Genomic DNA, 21,050 nt, shown 5'->3' with positions numbered 1-21,050 from the left:
GGGGCAGCCAACCATTTCCTCGTAAAACAAGGGCATCATCCCGATTCTCAAGCGGCCCAGATTTTATTCAACAATCTTCTTCATCATCCACCAATTTTTAGTGACTCCCCAATCGTTTGTGATTTTCACAGCATTTTGGGTGCCTCGATTTCATAAATTTCTATCTCCATTAGGATATGCCTGAGACCTCTTCTTGGACGATGAAAACAAAATATTGAAAAAGATTGTGGTTGAATAATCTATTGAAACTTGCCGTCGAATGAATGTTTCATCGTCCATGAAGAGCTCTTTGGGTCGCAAGAATGGGAGAGAGTGATTGAAGTCATCGATTTGATGTCTAACTCGAAAATCTATGATCCATAGATTCTTGATTTATATTTATTTTAAAAAAAATGTACTTTACAAAGTTCATTATTTTTTGTTGTTATCAATTATTAACCATTGTCAAGGAATATGCATAAGTCAACGATTTTTATTTATTTATTTTTTTTGACCTTTTCCGTTGTTAAATGCATTTTCATAGTTATTTAACCCAAATTTGTTTATATGGATTTATGATTACATAAAAAACGTGTATTATAATATCACAGAGGAAGGGTATCAATGTTTACCAGGTATGAAGTGATATCGATGCTTAACAAGAAGATAACACAGCAGCTGAAAGCATTGTTAAGGCATTCCTGTTTTGGCCACTTCTTTGACATAGATGAGACAAATTTTCAGTTCCAATTGATATGTAGATTATTTCTTATGGAAGTGATTAAGTCGAACATGGATCAACTGCGGTTCAAACTATCGGTAAGGCAGTGAAGTTTTTAATTGAGGAATTCTGCCTCGTGACCACAATGAGAGGCTTTGGAAGGGATGGCACTTCCAAATTCTAATGGAGAATCTAGAACTGTTTCAACCATCTGAAAGGCATTTTTTCCAGTGATGTCAAGGTGCTTTAGGATGATTGCTTGACGACACAAGCATAACTATGAAATCGTCCTTCCACACTGGTTGTATTCAATCTGACCTTCACAACGGAGTTGGACTCATGTTCAAAATCGAATGAAATGTTAGCACAGTTCAATCTAGCAATTAAGTTAGTTTAGCCTATCAAATGGTCATTTTCAGTCTTCATATAAGACATATAGTAAGAAAGCACGAATTTTTCAAGCTGTTATGATCATGATGAAAGGTCACATAACCAGGAATCATACTGTAAAATTATAACAAATTTATAACAAAATCAGTGTTTATTAATGTAAAGGAGTACATTACATAAAATGAGAAATTAAGCAGCACCTTCTTGATTTTACCAGATAAGTAGCACTTTCAATGTAGAATCTATAAATAGATAACAACAAACAATTGTAAATCCATTCCAAAAATGTGAACAAATTTTCACAGATTCAATAAAACCCAAATATTGACACTATTGTGATCCCAAGGAAGAGAACATCGCAAGTATCCAAGTAATATGACTTTGAGATGGGAACCATCTACCCAATAGACGTAAAATAACAAGATACAAAGAATACTTTGAAAAAAAAAAAAAACAACACACACACACAAAATTTAAAAAATTAGAATCATTGGTATTCGCATTATTATTTGACATGGAACTACATCTAATTGAAGCCGGTTGCAAGAGCATGTCAAATCTCCTAGACATTTTTTATTCGCATCCAACACTTGATACAGGAAATCGTTTGACGCAGATACTTATTATGGTCAACAAGAAATGTTAACAATCAGACTGCGATTGAATGGGGTTCCACTAGAGCTGAGATATAACAAAAAACATATAGTTGAGCCTATTATATACCCCCACGAGAACAAATTCAGATTAGACAGTAAAACGCAATCAATTTTAGTTCACATCATATGCATCATCAAATCTTGCACTATTACTTGAAATGTGATATATTAGGCAAACACAGTTCAACAAAACTGAACACATGACAATTTTTTTTATCGATATTGAAACAAAAAATTATAACAAACTTCAATATAATATGATGTTTTAATTCAAACAATATAAAAAATTATTGGTTTAAGATAAATTCAACTTTGTAGTCAAGATCATGATATGAAATCTTTTTTTCGTTTTTGTATCATAATTCAATCCATTTTTGGAGGAGAAACTATGCGCTTTTGGGATCTGCATGCTCCCTGGTTAGAACCTCTAAGAGGTCTACGAGATCACCCCAAGGGCGCGCCCTGCATCGTGTTCTTGTGTGTTTATTGAGCTTTCTTCACTTCAGTGCCATGCGCTTTATAAAAAAAAAAAGTGTTCAACTCTTATGCCACTTTGATAACATTCCATAGAATGCATTGGAGATAAGTCCATGTAAGCGCCACCAAGGAAGCAAACGCCACATGGGATGACATGGGGCCCACGTGCTCACCACTCACTTTGCCTAGCATCTACATAGCATTATGATCCACCAACCTAGCACCTATGGTAGCATCGCTAAGTAACTCACATGGCCTTTGCACAAAAGATCGTCTTAGTCATGCATCACCCCTTTGGTTTACACATGGAGATGAGGAACTCCAATAGGTTCGGAGGGCAAGGACAAGTAAGCAAAACCTGGTTGTGTAGTTACACATTATGATAGTTGGAGCCCAGGTGCGCAAATTTTTATTACAAGGAAACAATCTTATTGGTCCTAAATTTCCATCCAAAATCTTTTGTGATTAGAAGAGATCTAGGAAAATAATCTTTAATAAAGTAATTCAGTTTGAAAAGTAAATGATGTCGCAGCATTGACAATTCTTAATTAATGGATGCGCAACATGTGTTAAATAACTTTGCAACATCTTTAACCTAAATTAACATAGAATCTAATCTTTATTAAATACACTAGCATAGCTATCTAAACAAAACTCTGCCATCTAGTCTCTCCCACACCTCATATTTTTCTTGTTCTTATATTCTCGACAATTAACTTGATTGTTGGAGCGTCAACAGTCAGGAGCTTTTTTCTCAGAACAAGGATCTTAGCGCTCAAATAGAGTCCTAATTTGCATATAAGTTGGTAGGAAGGTGACAATGAATCAGTTGATAACAAGGTTGACTGGATTTTTAATTTTAAATTCAAATTGAATAAAAATAGAAATATTGATTAACCTGCTTACTACTCCTCTAAATAAGGTTAGACGTCGATCCTCACCTCAAATCTGTTTTTGCAAAAGCAATTGCCTAGATACCCAATTTTTTTCTTATTATCATTTTTCTGCGTGGGAATTGATGACTACATAGAAAGAGAAGGAAGATATCAGTTTTGTTCTAATGATGAACTTTTAAAATAAATGCTTAGGGGTTATCAATGTCATACACTAAAAAAGGACTATGTTTGGTACGGACTGGACAATATTAAAGAATAAAAACAAGTTAAGTTTTGTTCATTGTACTTCCAATTGCAATTTATGTGGCAGCTTTAAATTTCCAATAGAAAGAAAGAAAATTGCAATATTGAAAAGCAGAGAGAAAGCCATTCATTTGCTTAATGCTTGCTTCTGCGTAGCAGTTGTTGGAACCAATAGGCAGACATCTTCGGGTATCTCTTGAGGGTTTTGAAATCAACATAGACAATGCCAAACCTTGATGTATACCCTAGTCTCCATTCGAAACTATCAAGCAATGTCCACTGGAAGAAGCCGATCACGTTGGCTCCCTTGTCGATTGTTTTCTTCAATTCCACTAAATAGCTCTTGTAGTAGTTGATCCTTGTGGTGTCATGTAAACCCTTAGAAAGTGTAACGTTACCTGGATCATCCATTCCTGCCAATCACGTGAAAAGGATTCAAAATTTGGATACTCAGATAATTTTTCACCTAAACATAAAACTCCCTCGAAATATAATATACATAATGTACCATTCTCAGCCAAAATCATGGCAGGATTTCCATAGTGCTCTTTGATGTAGTTAACAGCTTTGTACAGACCCCATGGTACAATGTAGAGCCAATAAGAATGTGCCTCATTTCATAGTGAAATTTTTATATGCGTGAAGTACTTAATAAAAGTTCGTCTCAGTTTGTAAACGTTACGTAGTTTGAGCTAAGTTACTGATGAGTTTGTTTCACTCATGATTTTTGCACAATTTTAACTTGATTAAATGCTAGATCTTGTGAGTATAGAACGTTTTTGATGTGTTTATTAATATTGTTTTGAAGATTAGGAAAAGCGATGTGAAAAAAAGTATTAAAGTGGATGAAGATGACAAAAATACGAAATTGGGGCAGAAAGACGGCGCTTAGGCGCTGCATTCATAGCGCCTACGAAACTAAAAAAAGATGAAATTTGGACCCAAGATGCAGCGCCTAAGCGCCGCAACCATAATGCCCAGGCGCTACCATAGCGCTTAGGCGCCACAACCATAGCACCCAGGCGCTATAACCAGTGCTTAGGCTCTGTCTTATAGCGTCCAGGCGCTGCGATTGAAGATTTATGGCGCGTTTTTTGGGGCCGTTTTTAAATCCATAAAAATCCTACTTCTACATAAAACGAAGGGGCACCTATAAATACATCTCCCTCATACTTTTGAAGGGTTCTTGACATATTGGAGAGAAGACAACAAGAAGGGAGATTCAAAAGAGAAATTCAAGAAGATTAACACCAAGCAATTGAAGATTAGAAACATTCATTGGAAGAGGAAGGAGATCTTAGTGCAAGAATTCTACTTTTTCTTCTACATCTTTATTACAAACTCGGTGATGTATTCTAAGACAAATTCATATTTTTCTTCTTGTATTATGAGAAGCTAAATTCATTGTTAGGGGGAATAATGTAACCAATTGAGATCTTTTACATTCTCTTATTAAGACTTTCAGTTTTTAAATCTTTCATGTGTTGATTTTGCTATGAGTTGAATGCATTAAATTATCTGATCAATAATTTGATGATTTTTTGTGAATTCTTTATAAATAGAGATATGAGTTTAGGATTTAGACCATGTAGTAAAATCCAGTACATTGGTATAACGAGTAGATATACATATACCATTTATTGCGGTCATAATTGAATTCCTAAGACATAGAACTCGTTTAACTAAGTTGAATTTGCATAGAGATATGAAATTTAATTAGTTGAATAGGCTCAATGAGAACTCGAGAGGGGTAAATTGAATATAATAGGAGAATTCGACCGAGCACTACATTAAAATTGAGTTTTAATTTGAGATATAAAGGTGATCAATTGGTGAGGTTATTCTACCCTAACATCCATTCATTATTTGATTCTCCAACCAATTGTGTGAACATTCATTTATTTTCTAGAATTTAGATTAAAACCCAGATTTTACAACCTTTAATTTATTTTAGTCAAATAGTAGTTAAAGAAAAATTGAATTAAGTGCTAGAAAATAATCCTTGTGAGATCGACAATCTGGACTCTTAGGTCCACTATTACTTGTTACGGGTCGTATACTTGTAAAACAAAATTTACAACAAGTTTTTGGCGCCGTTACCGGGGACTATTTTTTTTAGTCTTAATTTATTTTTTTTATTTTTATTTTTTATTTTTTATTTATTTTTCTTTTATTTACAGAAAATTGTGTTAGTTGTATGCTCCGTACCCAAGACGACGATTTGATTCGGAGATAGAACGTACCTTCAAACGAAGACGCAAAGAACACAAAGAAAAACAGCAACATCAAATGGCTGACAATCAACAAATTCATATCCCTATTCAGTCGATTGGGCAAATGGCCGTAAGAGTGGTGGCACCACCGGAACAACAGCATGAGCGAGGGGAAATAAATGAAGGTGATTTGCCAGTATCAATATTCCTGACACCTATAGCAGCACCCATGCGCTCCAGTATTGTGTATTCAGATTTTGGGGTGAATAACTTTCAGATCAGGCTAGATTGGATTAACTTGATGAACAACACTCTGCAATTCTACGGGCTACCTCATGAGAATCCGAACACACATATCTCCAGATTTCTCAGAAATTGTCAGAACTTCCATGCTCCGGGGGTCAATGAAGATGCTATTAAATTACGACTATTTCCATTTACATTGAGAAATGCTGCATTGGAGTGGTTAGATGCGGAGCCTCATGCCAGCATTACTACATGGGAAGAACTGATCAGGAAATTCTGCAACAAATTCTTCCCACCAGACAGAGTAGCTAAAATCAGATTGGAAATTTAAACTTTTCAACAGAAAGAGGGAGAAAGCTATCACAAGGTATGGAATAGATTTAATGAGTTGATGAGAAAATGTCCAAACCATGGAATCACTCAAGGAAACCAAGTGCAATACTTCTACACCGGCCTTACACCACTGTCAAAATCTCAAGTTGATGCCTCTGCTGGTGGATCAATCATAGGAAAATTAGTGCAACAAACCATGGACCTATTTGAGTTAATTGCCACCACACATTCAATGTTCTCATCAGAAAGAGTGGTACCACCAAAGATAGCAGGAATGTATGAATTAGAAAGCACAACATCTACCAATGCACAGATAGCAGCTTTAACAAAACAGGTAGAGTTACTTGTAAAATTGTAAACACATGGAGCAAGTCCAATGATGGCCTGTTCAGCATGTGAGAATTGTGGAAGAAATCACGCTACAGAGAGCTACATGATGCTCACTTCTTCAGAGGAACAAGTAAACTTTATTCAAAATAGCTTCCGTAATTTCAACTTATATGGTAACGATTTTCAGTAATAAAGAAGACCAAGTTTGGGGGAAATGTTTCAACAATATGTGCAAAAGGCGACAAAGTGTTCCAGCAAATTGACGCGAACTTTCAAAATCAGTAGGCATCCATCAAGAAACTGGAGGCACAAATTGGTCAGATAGCACAACAACTTACAGAACGTCCACAAGGGACATTGCCAGGCAATACAATGATAAATCCTAAGGAACAGTTGATGGCAATTAAAGTAGTGGAGAACGATCCACCCAGGGCCCCCGTAAAAGTTAAAGCATATGTACCTCCACTTCCGTTTTCCCAAAGACTTCGAAAGAAGTCGATGGAGCAAAATATTCATGTCATAAATACAAAGAGCGAGGTACAATCGTCAGAGATCACTACAAAGAGACCCAAAAGAAAAGATGCCCAAGAAGTAATTGATGAAGCTACAAGGGTAGAAAAATTTGAACCAAACACAACTGAAAATGGAGAAAGTACAGAAACATCAGTTGCTAAAGCACCAAGTCTAGACAAAGTTTACATGCCTCCCATTCCTTTTCCTCAAAAGCTCAAGAAGAACAAACAGGACACAAACTATGAAAAATTTCTCAATGTTCTCAAGAAGCTCCAGATCAATGTTCCGTTCATTGATGCGATACTACAAATTCCAAGCTATACGAAATTTCTGAAAGAGATGTTGACAAAGAAAAGAAAACTTCCGGAGTTTGAAACTGTGGCATTAACTGAGGAAAGTAGTGTAGGAGTCCACAGAAAATTGCCTCATAAATTAAAGGATCCAGGGAGTTTTACTATACTTATTTCAATTGGAAATTCCTATTCAATTAATGAATTTTGTGACACTGGTGCTAGTATTAATCTAATGTCGTATTCTGCTTACAGGAAATTGGGACTAGGTGAAGTCAACGCAACATCAATAACGCTACAGCTAGCTGATAGAACAATCGCAAGGCCACGTGGCAAAGTTGAGGATGTACTTGTAAAAGTAGGAAATTTAATATTTCCTGTGGATTTCATTGTATTGGACATACTAGAAGATCGAGACATTTCAATTATATTGGATCAACCATTTTTAGCAACGGGATGAACCCTTATTGATATGGAGAAAGGAGAACTAATCTTGAGGGTGGAGGACAAGCAAGAGATATTCAATATTTACACCCAATATGAGAAACCTCCCAATAAAAATGATTGTTGTAGAATTGATGAAGAAGAGCCATCTGATCAATGAAGTTGTCAGAACAAAAAATTTTTTTTTGGAGAACTTCTTGGTAGAGATAAGAATGGACAAATCAAAAATTGAAGAGCAAAAAAGGACAGCATAAATGGAAATTGCACAAAGTGTAATGATGGAATAACTTGGTTTGAGCCACCATGATAAATCAGAGGCACAAGTTAAGTTAAGGACTTAAAAGAAGCGCTTCTTGGGAGGCAACCCAAGTTTTTATTATATTTTATTTTATTTATTTTGTTTTCAAAGTTTTAAGATAGTTTAATTTATAGTTTATTTAGGAATCATCACCCATACCCCTTCTACCCATAGGTCTTGGAGTAATTAAGTTGGTTATTAGATGTTTGAACTAAGTAATCCTTGTTCCATGAGTTTAATTTTTCAAATTTAATTTTTCAGGAATATGACATCGCGAAACACTCAAACCAACATGGACATGGAGAAAATGGGACAAATTTCAAGTTTGGGGGAAAATGTAGAAGAAGAGTCGATCAAATGCAACACCAAGACACCACAATATCATAGGCAATACTGACATTTCAGGGAAGTCCTCCTCCTTTTCCTTTAAATTTCACATTGAGGACAATGTTTCAGTTAAGTTTGGGGGAGTGACATCATTTGCTTACATTGTTGAGTTTCTCGAATGCTTATGTGTGATTTTCTTGTTTTATGTGTTTGTGTTTTTATTCAAAAAAAGAAAAGAAAAAAAAAATTTCATTTCGTGTTTTTGCATGCTTGTGTGTGTTAGATAACCTTGTCAGTATTGATATGTGTAATTGAGAACATGCGTTGATTTATGAATTGTGGACGAGTTATGTGTTTGAGTTAGATTTTTGCTTATTCATGTGAAATGAAAATGATTTTTTGCACATGAGTTGATTGTAGCGTTGTGCACGAGGAGGTTGATTCATGTTTATAGGTTGAAATAGAGAACTTAGATGCTAAACCCAAACAACCATTAAACATCACAATACCCTTAAACCAAACTTAAGACGTTTGGATGATTGCACTGTTGTAGGGAAATTTGGAGATAAATGTGGATTTTGTATGTGTTAATTTTTGTGTGGATTGTCTGAGACCAATAGGATGAAAACTGAGTGAAAACTTTAAGTTAGAGGTCGATTTTCGAGGATAGGTGTTTAATAAGGGGCATTGCACTAATCACCGCATAAAAAAAAAGATCCCAATGAAGACAACTTTAATAATCTCATTGTGAATCGTCTCTTCGTAGCCTTTATGACTTGAGTGATTAAGCCTGTAAGGGTTTAAAACCTGGTACTCTAAAGTTATCTGATTTGGGAGTCATCAGCTTAAAACTCGCTACAGGGGTCATTTAGAAAGCTTAAGAGAGAGACGTCCGCACAAAGAGTGATTAAAGAATAAAGATATATATGAAAAAAATTAAAAAAAAAAGAGAAAAAAATAGATATCAAATGCCTTGATTAAGCCCCGAACACTTGTTTTAGAGGATTAGACCTTTAATAAGGGGTTAGTAACTTGGTTGATTTCTAGAGGTTGAAGCAGTGAAAAATAAGGAGAATCATCATTTATTGACATGTGGAACTACAATCAGTAAAATCTAACCAAACTTGAGTGGTGTAAGAAATTAGTATTGAAAATTTAACCTTATGTTACACCCTTAGAAAGAGAAAAGAAAATAAGTTTGGGGGTGTGAGAATCCTACGAGCAAAGTAAGAAAAAAATTGATTTCTAAGGTCGAGAATTGGGTCAACTTATTATTGTACAGAGTTGTACTTGACTCTCTCCCCACAAACACACACACACACCCGTTTTGCATTAAATATGTGAGAATTTATCTTTTGCATTATAGCTTTGAAGTGGTTCATGAAATGGAAGTCATGTTTTTAATCCCGAGACATGAAGGCAAGCTATCTAGCGAAATTTATTTTTAAGTGATTCTGTTTGTCTTAGTTGTGCTTGTGCATCCATTAATTATTTTATGGGTTTTGGTGTTTGCTCGAGGACAAGCAAAAGACTAAGTTTGGAGGTATTTGATGAGTTTGTTTCACTTATGATTTTTGCACAATTTTAGCTTGATTAAATGCTAGATCTTGTGAGTATAGAACGTTTTTGATGTGTTTGTTAGTGTTGCTTTGAAGATTAGGAAAAGCGATGTGAAAAGAAGCATTAAAGTGGACGAAGAGGCAAAAAACACGGAATTGGGCAGAAAGACGACGCTTAGGCGCTGCATTCATAGCGCCTAGGTACTACTAAACTGAAAAAAGATGAAATTTAGACCTGAGAAGCAGTGCCTAGGCACTGAAGACATAGCGCCTAGGCGCTGCGATTGAAGATCTAGGGCACATTTTTTTGGGGCCGTTTTTAAATTCATAAAAACTCTACTTCTACATAAAATAGAGGGACACCTATAAGTACATCTTTCTCATACTTTTGAGGGTTCTTGACATATTGGAGATAAGACAACAAGAAGGGAGATTCAAAAGAGAAATTCAAGAAGATTAACACCAAGCAACTGAAGATTAGAAGCATTCATTGGAAGAGAAAGGAGATCTTAGTGCAAGAATTCTACTTTTTCTTCTACATCTTTATTACAAACTCGGTGATGTATTTTAAGACAAATTCCTACTTTTCTTCTTGTATTATGAGTAGCTAAATTCATTATTAGGGGGAATAATGTAACCAATTTGGATATTTTACATTCTCTTATTAAGACTTTCAGTTTTTAAATCTTCCATGTGTTGATTTTGCTATGAGTTGAATGCATTAAATTATCTGATCAATAATTTGATGATTTTTGTGAATTCTTTACAAATAGAGATATGAGTTTATGATTTAGACCATGTAGTAAAATTCAGTACATTGGTATAATGAGTAGAGATACTTATACAATTTATTACGGTCATAATTGAATTTCTAAGACATAGAACTCGTTTAACTAAGTTGAATTTGTATAGAGATATGAAATTTAATTAGTTAAATAGGCTCAATGAGAACTCGAGAGGGGTAAATTGAATATAATAGGAGAATTCGACCGAGCACTACATTAGAATTGAGTTTTAATTTGAGATCTAAAGTGATCATTTGGTGAGGTTATTCTACCCTAACATCCATTCATTATTTGATTCTCCAACCAATTGTGTGAACATTCATTTATTTTCTTGAATTTAGATTAAAACCCAGATTTTACAACCTTTAATTTGTTTTAGTCAAATAGTAGTTAAAGAAAAATTAAATTAAGTGCTAAAAAATAGTCCTTGTGGGATCGACAATTCGGACTCTTAGGTCCACTATTACTTGTTACAGGTCGTACACTTGCGAAACAAAATTTACAACAGTTACCCTTGGACCAATTGGTACTCCATGACGATCATCTGAAAAGGCAACGGATGAGGTAATATTATTCAGTAAATTTAAATGTTGATTTCAATGTCAAAAGCAAGAGGGGAGTATCTTACAAGCATATCCAACATTTCAATCCTTCTGGTAGTCAAGGGGGCCCGGCTTATTTCGATGTGGATCATACATATAGTAAGCAGTGTATTGATTTATGCCCATGAAATCAAAGGACCCCTTTACCATCTTCACCTCTTCCTTTGTGAACTTTGGGAGCCTTTTCCCGACAATATTCTTCATTGTTTTTGGATATTCACCATATACAAGAAGATGCATGAACCTGTACTCATTGAATGGCAGGAGATATTGTTATGGTTCTTCATTTTTAAAACATTGACTCGAAATATATTGAAAGAATCTCAGGCAAATAACTGGTAAAGGAGAAATGGTTCTTCCATCCTCTAAATCAATTGTAGTTTCAAAGAAAATATTTATGGCAAATGGTAACTAAATATGGCTTAAATTTTAGTTGAAGTGACTAACAATTTATTCAAACATTATCTTAAAATTGAAATTTGTAAATCTTCAACCAGAATTTTTGTTATTGACTCTTACCATCTAAATTGAAAATCTCTCACCCTTTGAGAGGCAAATTTGTCGGCTTTGCATCTTGTCAATGGTTCATACCAAGTGAAACCCGAAAGAATCCCAATCTTTCCCTTTTGTTTCTCCTGAAAACAGATTTTGAAAGGCATTCATAAACATTCTCTCCCTTTAACCAAAAAGACTTGAATTTACCCAAAAAAAGAATGGGCACATTGAAGCAAATGGAAAAATCTGAAATGTTTCGCTTATAAATAAAAATCTGAAATGTTTAGCTTATAAATAGAGGACATAAATGTTTATTTTACTTGATATTTCTACTTGTATCTCTGAGCAGTAGCTGCATGACATAAGATGAGATTATGACAAACAATATAAGGTTCGGTTGCAGAATCTCCTTTTGTGCAATTTCCAAATGCTTTCGAGCATCTTCCAGGTGCAAAGAACCCGTTGTCATACCCAAGGGCGGCTATCACTTGTTGGTCCCAGACAATTATTATTTCGTAATTTTAGAAACAATTTTACAAAGAAACTCAAACTGCAGAAATGTAAATCGCGAAAATAAAAATAACAACAGATATGTTTTTGCTCCAAAAGGAGCCCAGATGTTCAGTTCAAAGAACATAATCACCCGTTGAGCCTCAGTCAAGAGTATGCTCGAGATTCCACTAAGTTTCACAAAGAAATCGTACAAATGTTCGAAGAAATCAGAGATTTCTTCGTTTTATCTCGCCTCCTTTTACACAACTTCTTTTTCAAACAAGATCACACAGATCACTCAACCTTTCTTTACAAAAATGAAAGATTACAACACAAAGAATTTCAGATTTTTAGAGAGAGTGAGAAAACCACGAAGAAAAACCTCGCACACACAGAGAGAAAGAGAGTACACGAGAAAATTCTAGAAACTAAATTGTTCGACTAAATGAAGACTAAGAGCCAAGATAAATATCCGTCCAAGTGAATAGTCGATCCAAGGGTTGGGGATGTGCCGCATGTACGGCACAGCCCAACCCTCATAAGAGACAAAAAACGTTTTTACTGCAAAAACACGATTTTATAAAAAAACAAGTTTGGGCCTGACTTATTTTGCAAAAACACAGTCTAAAGAGATTTGAGGCAGCCCAGTTTTCAACATTCTCCACCTTACTAATCAATTTATTTGTTTTACCAAGTGGACTCAAGCTTCACTTGACTTCATTTGCTCTCAGAACCTGTAAAAAGAAAAATTTGAAGTTAGTTTATTTTTCAACAAAAGAAATTTTGAATATCACTTGATCAATATTTTAAGTGATGTTCAGAATCTTCAAACAGTTCGTAAATTTAATTAATGTCAGAATTTTTGTTCCTAAATCAGAAGGATTAAATTCTGTAGGGATTTTAACAAGACTAATCACACCCTGTTCAACCATATTCCTTACAAAATGGAATTTTATATCAACATGCTTTGTTCTATCGTGATAAACTGGGTTTTTACTTAAATGAATGGCACTTTGGTTATCAGTATGAACAGCAACAGATTCATTTACAAAAGCAATTTCATTTAGTAATCCTCTTAGCCATATGCTTTCTTTTACATCATCACATGCTGCTATATACTCAGCCTCAGTAGAGGACAATGCAACCAATTTTTGCAACTGAGATTTCCAGCTAATACAACTATTACACAAAGTAAATATGTAAGAGGATGTGGATCTCCTTATGTCAAGGTCACCAGCAAAATCAGAAGCTGTATAACCCTTTAAGATTACACATTCATTTGTTCTCTTAAATTTTAGTCCTAGGTTAATTGAGCCTTTCAAGTACCTAAACATCCACTTTATTGCTAACCAGTGAGTTTCCCCAGGATTTGCCATAAACCTACTCAACATACTAATCCCATGAGCTAGGTCAGGTCTGGTGTAAACCATTAAATACATGATGGATCCTACAGCATTAGCATAGGGCACCTTTTCCATTCTTTTTATTTCATCTTCAGATTTAGGTGATTGCTCATTGGAGAGTTTAAAGTGATTTCAAATAGGTAAAGAAATAGGTTTACACTCACACATAGCAAATCTTTCAAGTATTTTTTGAATATAAGAAGATTGTTTTAAAATTAGAGTGCAACTAGACCTATCTCTTTCTATTTCCATACCAAGAATTCTTCTAGCAGAACCGAGGTCTTTCATTTCAAATTCAGATTTCGGTTTTGACTTAACAGACTCAATTTCAGATTTATCATGATAAGCAAGTAGCATATCATCCACATATAACAACAGATAAATGAATTCGGGTCTACCTGACCCTTTGAAAAATAAACAAGAATCATAACTACTTTTCACAAAACCCAAGGTCTTAACATAGGAATTAAACTTTATATACCACTGCCTGGGGGGCTACTTTAGTCCATAAAGAGACTTTTTCAGAAGGCAGACCTTTTCAGTTTTTGATTTTACTTCATAGCCCTTAGGTTGATTCATGTATATGACTTCATCAAGGTCACCATAAAGGAAGACAGTTTTAACATCAAGTTGTTCTAGTTCCCAATCAAAATGGGCAGTTAAAGCCAATAAAATTCTAATTGAAGTATACTTGGCAACAGGAGAAAAAATTTCATTATAATCCACTCCTTCCTTTTGGGTGAAGCCTTTAGCCACCAATCTGGCTTTATATCTCTTATTTTCTATTTTAGAATCTCCTTCTTTAATTTTGAAAATTCATTTGCAGTCAACAACCTTTTTTTCTTTAGGTCTGTTGACAAGAACCCATGTTTTATTCTTTATTAAAGAATCCATTTTCTCATTCATGGCTTCTTTCCAAAGCTTAGAATCAGGACAATTTATTACATCTTCAAAATCATTTGGTTCAGAATTCAAGGAGTCCAGAACAGAAAATAAGGTAACAAAGTCATCATTTCTGAATCTGGTTGAAGGTATTATGTTCCTTCTTTCTCTGTCTCTTGTTAATTGATAATCTGCTAATGGAAGATTAACATATTCAGTTTCAGATTCAGAATCATTATGGTTATTTTCACCATTAGATTGAGTAGACTCCAGCTCAATCAAGTCATGTTGATCTATATCAGTTCCAGTCTGATCTTCCACTAAGGTTTCTCTCACAAGTACATGTTCATCAGATTTAGGAGTAGTAGAGATATTACAGGGAAATATATTTTCATTCAAGATAACATTCTTGCTCAATATAACTTTGTAGCCATGTTGCTCTTTAACCCAAAGTCTATAACCCTCAGTCTCCTCCCCATAACCTAGAAAAACACATTTCAAGGATCTAGGTTCTAATTTTCCTTCATTTTGATGTGAATAGGCAGCACAGCCAAACACCTTAAGTTTACTGTAATCTGACATTTTTCCTAACCATAGTTTTTCAGGGATATTGAAATCAACAGCACTTGATGGACTTCTATTTATCAAATAAGTTGCAGTTTTTAGGGCTTCTCCCCAAAACAATTTTGGAAGACCAGAACTGTGAAGCATACACCTGACTCTTTCCAATAGAGTTCTATTCATTCTTTCAGCAACTCCATTTTGTTGAGGAGTGTAAGTCACAGTTCCGTGTCTTAAGATTCCAAATTCTTTACGAAAAGAATTAAATTCAAAATTACAGAACTCAAGTCCATTATCCGTTCTTAGTGCTTTGATTTTCTTATTTGTTTGATTTTTAGCCATCAACTTCCAATGTTTAAAAGTTTGAAAAGTGTCAGATTTTTGTCTTAAAAGAAAAGTCCATATTTTCCTTGAAAAGTCATCTACTATTAGTAGATAAAATCTAAATCCACTTAGAGTATTCACAGTAGCTGGTCCCCAAAGGTCAGCATGTATATAATCTAAGATGGAGGTGGATTTGTGAAGTCTAGTTTTGAAAGGGATTTTTGTTTGTTTTCCAATTATGCAGTCCTCACAAAAATCTAACTTTTCAATATTATCATTCCCAAAATATCCAAGTTCATTTAAGGAAATTAACCCCTTTTCAGAAATGTGGCCAAGCCTTCTATGCCAGATTGAGGATTTGCTTAAGGAAGAGTCTAAGGCAGTAGCACTGTGACCTACTAAAAGTTCAGCACAGATGGTATAGATGCCATTTATCTTAGGAGAGGAGATTATATTTCTATTTTCAAGATTTAGTCTTAAAAGACCTTTATGAATCATTATGTTATAGTTATCATCTGATTCTCCCAAGGAGATTAGATTCCTTTTGAGTTCAGGAACATATCTAGTGTTTGTCAGTTCAAGGACACAATTGTTGTTCAACACTAAATTCAGTTTCCCTATTCCTTTAATTTGACAACTCATGTCATTTTCCATTTGGATCTTTCCCCTATCAAGTTCAACAAATTCAGAGAACCAATCTCTAATGGGGCACATATGAAAGGTACAGCCAGAATCGAGAACCCGTTCTTTTGGATCCCTTCTGGTTGTAGTAACAAGAACAACCCCTTGTATTTCAGGGTCATGGTTGCAGGCAATGGCTACAGAGCCATCAGCATTGTTCTTACCCTTCATATCAGAAATTTTCTTAAAACAGTCCTTTATTAAATGTCCTGTCTTTCCACAGTAATAACATTTTCTAACTTGATTTCTGTTCTTCACTTGAAACTTATTCTTACCTTTAAATTTCTGATTCACAAATTTCCCTTTCTTAGAAGAAATGTAATTACACTGATTTGTCTTTTTATCTCGTAATGGTTTTTCTTTGGTGTGAAACCCCTCACCACCCTTATAGTTTCTGGAGTCAACTTGTAGTTCAAGTTCTTTATTTCTCAAGGAAGTTATTATGATATCAACAGTAAGGTCATCTTTGCCATATTCAAGGGCATTCCTAATATCCCTATATTTCTCACTCAGAGAATTTAGCAGGCCAACAACCTGTTGTTGTTGAGAAAGCTTTTCATCACAGTTTTCCAGATCTTGAGTCAATTTAGTGTATTTGTCAATATTCTCTTCTAGGCTACTTGAAGGATCAAACCTAAAGTTGTAGAACTGTCTTAAGAGATAGCATTTATTTGGCATGGTTCTAGTCAGATATAGGGATCCTAGCTTAGTCCATAATCCTGCAGCAGTAGTGGTTTCTCCTACCTTTCTAATGACACTATCAGATAGATGAAAAAAAATAGTACTCCAGGCAATCTCAGATAGTTCTTGTCTCCTATAGGCACTAATTTCAGCAACCCAGGTGCCATCCAGGGCACCTGCACACCTCTGTTGCAACAACAGGGCTCTCATTTTCTGGCGCCAAAGACTGAAGTCTCCAGTGCCAGTCCAAGTTTCAACTTCAAATTTATGAGAGGTTGACATATTGACAAATTATTCACAAAATCACAGTAACACAGCACACAGAGTATTGCACTTTCAATTAACAGATTTCCAATAGCAAGAATGTGATAAGTAAGCAAGCTAACAGAGATATGTATAAGACAATATATCATGCAGAGCTACAAAAGAACCAATTATAGTTGATAGAAATAAGGAATTCACGTATTTAACAGCCTAAGGGGTGATAATCCTTAGTTCCACTACTCACTCAGATTCCTAGACCCTCACAGGAGATCCGAACAAAGGAAAGTAATGGAGGATTACTGAACTTAATGACTGGTTCCAGAAATAATCAAGGTAACAATTACAAATATGAGGAGGTATTAGAAAATACCACGTTCTAAAAAAATTTTAATTTCAGAATACAAATACCAATCAGTGATTATCCGAAATGTGATCAGAATGTCAATGCAGGTTCAAGAACCCTCCGAGTTGTGGTGACTCAGTATGAACTCAGCAATATATCAGTGACTCAGTATGAACTCAGGGTGGGTAAACTCAACTCGTCAAACTCAGTACGAGTTGTACCGAGTTACTTGAACTCAGTACCAGAAACAGCAAATCAAAAAAAAGGTTAGTACCGAGTTATGAACTTTTGCAACAAAACGTTTCAACAGCAAGAACAGTCAATGTCAGATCTTGCAAGATCTGACCAGTTATTTTGAAATAACCAAGTTTTACGAAGAATACCACAAGTCAGAAACAGATCGAGAGTGTTTAAAAAATTTTTTTTGAAAAAAAAACCAAAAAAAAAAAAAAAAAACTTCAGATCTTGGCAGATCAGTAAGTCGAAAAACGATTTCAAGAAATAGACTGTAAAGAAATTTTAGAAACAAGCTATGATACCACTTGTTGGTCCCAGACAATTATTATTTCGTAATTTTAGAAACAATTTTACAAAGAAACTCAAACTACAGAAATGTAAATCGCGAAAATAAAAATAACAACAGATATGTTTTTGCTCCACAAGGAGCCCGGATGTTCAGTTCAAAGAACATAATCACCTATTGAGCCTCAGTCAAGAGTATGCTCGAGATTCCACTAAGTTTCACAAAGAAATCGTACAAATGTTCGAAGAACTCAGAGATTTCTTTGTTTTATCTCGCCTCCTTTCACACAACTTCTCTCTCAAACAAGATCACACAGATCACTCAACCTTTCTTTACAAAAATGAAAGATTACAACACAAAGAATTTCAGATTTTTAGAGAGAGTGAGAAAACCACGAAGAAAAACCTCACACAGAGAGAGAAAGAGAGTACACGAGAAAATTCTAGAAACTAAATTGTTCGACTGAATGAAGACTAAGAGCCAAAATAAATATCCGTCCAAGTGAATAGTCGATCCAAGGGTTGGGGCTGTGCCACATGTACGACACAGCCCAACCCTCATAAGAGGCAAAAAATGTTTTTACTGCAAAAACACGATTTTATAAAAAAAAAAGTTTGGGCCTGACTTATTTTGCAAAAACACGGTCCAAATAAATTTGAGGCAGCCCAGTTTTCAACATCACTCTATGTTCATTAAACATCTGCCAATTCTTTATTCTATCCCCAAATGTTATAAAACAAAATTATGCATAATCAGCAAAATCTTTCCTGCAGAGTTTGAATAAATATTATGCAATATCATTATACGAATATAAAATGCCATTATTTTTCTTATGATACTTACACTACTTCACGGCCAAGCCACCCATTGTACCTATCCTGAAGCGATTGCGAAAGATCATAATGAATAAGATTAGGATATGAAGTTATGCCTAACGAAAAATAACCAAATGTAGAGACTTGATGAGTTATGACAGAACATGACTTTAACTGGATAAATGTTTTGTTACCTTTTTTGAGCATATAGTTGATCAGCCTGTTGTAGTAAGCTACTCCCTTCCAATTTACTTTCCCAGTTCCATCTACATTTGAAGAACATTTAGTTATTTGTGGTAATGATTATTCATAAATTAAGATTAAGTGGAAATAACTATTACAAAAATTACTCGAAAATATTCTTGGCCACGAAATTGAAAACAGGTAGGCATCCAAGTCCAGTTTCGCTATAAGATCCACATCTTGCTATATATCCACAGAAATGTATCAAGTAAAATTTCCTTCATTCACAGTCAAAATTTAAATGAAGAGTTAAAATCCAACTACCTTGTATTTGTGATACTGGTCCATTGCTACTTGAACAGATGCATTATTGGGCTCCCGCCCTATTTTCCAGACCAAAGTGGGCGATAAAATAAGATTCCATCGACAAAAATAGAGCTAATGAAGAATTAGATAGTATAGTACAATGTTAAAACTGCTAACTAAACACTGATCGGGAGCTTTGATGAAGACATTCCATATACTAGGTCCTCCGCCATCTTTATTAGCCATGCCTTCAACTTGGTATGCAGAAGTTACTGTGCCGAACACGAAATCCTTTAGAAAACTGTTTCTGCTGAGGCCTCCAAGATGGAAACCGACAGTCTCTGGTGACACATTTTCGACGATTAATTCTATTTTTGCAGTCACTAAACAAGGAGTGGAACTTAATGTGGTAAGAAGCAGAACCAGCAAGGGGGTTCTATTCATCTTTGATATAGGTTGGTAGAGGAAGCCACCCTCGGTGACAAGCAAGATGGATCGCTGCACTTCGATGCAAGGCCACCAACCCTTAAGGGATGCTCTACCACTATTCCCAAGTGGTGCTTTACCACCATGCACGGGACAGGGGTGCTCTACCACTACCCCCACGGGGTGATCTACCACTATGCAAGGAAGTCGACCCCCCAGGGGTGCTCTACCATTACCCCAGGGGGCGCTCTACTACTACGCGAGGCCTTTGACCCCCCAAGGTCTCTCTACCTCTACGCGAAGTCTTCAACTGGCATGGAATTGCCTATATGATTATCCAAACATTTAGCCATAAAACCTCTAGTGAATTAACTAGGTTTCATGGCGGTTAATACGGGCGCAACCACCAAGCGAGAAGTTAAAGACCCCCACTCGGCACGTGGGGGTAGTGAGAATGCCAACGTGGGACACATGGCACCACGACCGCCCAGCGATTATCCAGCTCCCAATATCTATAAATACCCCCGGATGTGATACAGGTAAGGAGATCTCTCTCTCTCTCTCTCTCTCTCTCTCTTTTGAGCCATTTGAATTCCAATTACATTTTTTCCAATCTATAAACTAATTCTCACATCTCACGTCGGAGGTTAAACGGGGGAGGAAGCCCCACCTTCATTTTTCAAGTCATATACACTTGACGGAGTAACTGAAATGTTGAACGCCACCAGGCGGATAGAAGGGTGTTGTTCCGCTATCACTTCATTCGCGCCGTCTGTGGAAAACTCTTCACTGAACACAAAGGTCATGTCGAGAAGATGAACAAGAAGTGACACACACCTAAGTGCAGCAACGATGGAGGTAGAATCAGAATCGATCGCCAGAGGCCCCGATCCGTCGCCCCCATCGCAGTATGTGATGCAAAGCCAGTTTAGCGCCTTAGAGACCTAGTTATCGGCCATGATGACCCTCTTACAGGATCAAACCCAGAAAGCCACCCTTCCACCGCATTCGGTAGATGCCCTGCCTCTACCCCAGGAGGAACACATAGAAACACCGCCTACCATCCAACTAGTGAACGCAGGCTCGAGGGCTCCAGGGATGATGGTCTTGCAGTCCGTCCCACCCCTGGTGGATCTGGAGCAGAGAATGGAGGAGATCATAACGAAGAAAATTGATGATGCAATATCTAAAAGAAAAGACAAACGCAGGCAGATGGTCCTAGAAGAGGACCCGTTCGCGCTCGAAATCATGGCAGTCCCTTTACCTAAAGGCTTCAAGCAGCCTATGATAGAGGCTTATGATGGGGTTATAGATTCGCTTGACCATCTGTGGACCTTCGTTGATCTGATGAGACTCTATGCAGCACCCG

General features: G+C 35.9%; 1 protein-coding gene across 1 annotated transcript; it reads left to right on the top strand.

Moving 5' to 3' along the window:
• The first annotated feature begins 6,212 nt into the window (after window positions 1-6,212).
• Window positions 6,213-7,560, top strand: LOC111406445. Its single transcript, XM_023035871.1, has 3 exons — window positions 6,213-6,488; window positions 6,770-7,399; window positions 7,543-7,560. Exons 1-3 carry the CDS (start codon window positions 6,213-6,215, stop codon window positions 7,558-7,560), a joined length of 924 nt encoding a protein of 307 aa, XP_022891639.1.
• Window positions 7,561-21,050: the final 13,490 nt, after the last annotated feature.

This window comes from Olea europaea, chromosome 12 (assembly GCF_002742605.1).
Source record: "Olea europaea var. sylvestris chromosome 12, O_europaea_v1, whole genome shotgun sequence".
In the NCBI taxonomy this organism is placed as follows: domain Eukaryota; kingdom Viridiplantae; phylum Streptophyta; class Magnoliopsida; order Lamiales; family Oleaceae; genus Olea; species Olea europaea.
Note: the sequence above shows the minus strand (reverse complement) of the source record. Positions and strands in the feature narration are given on the sequence as shown.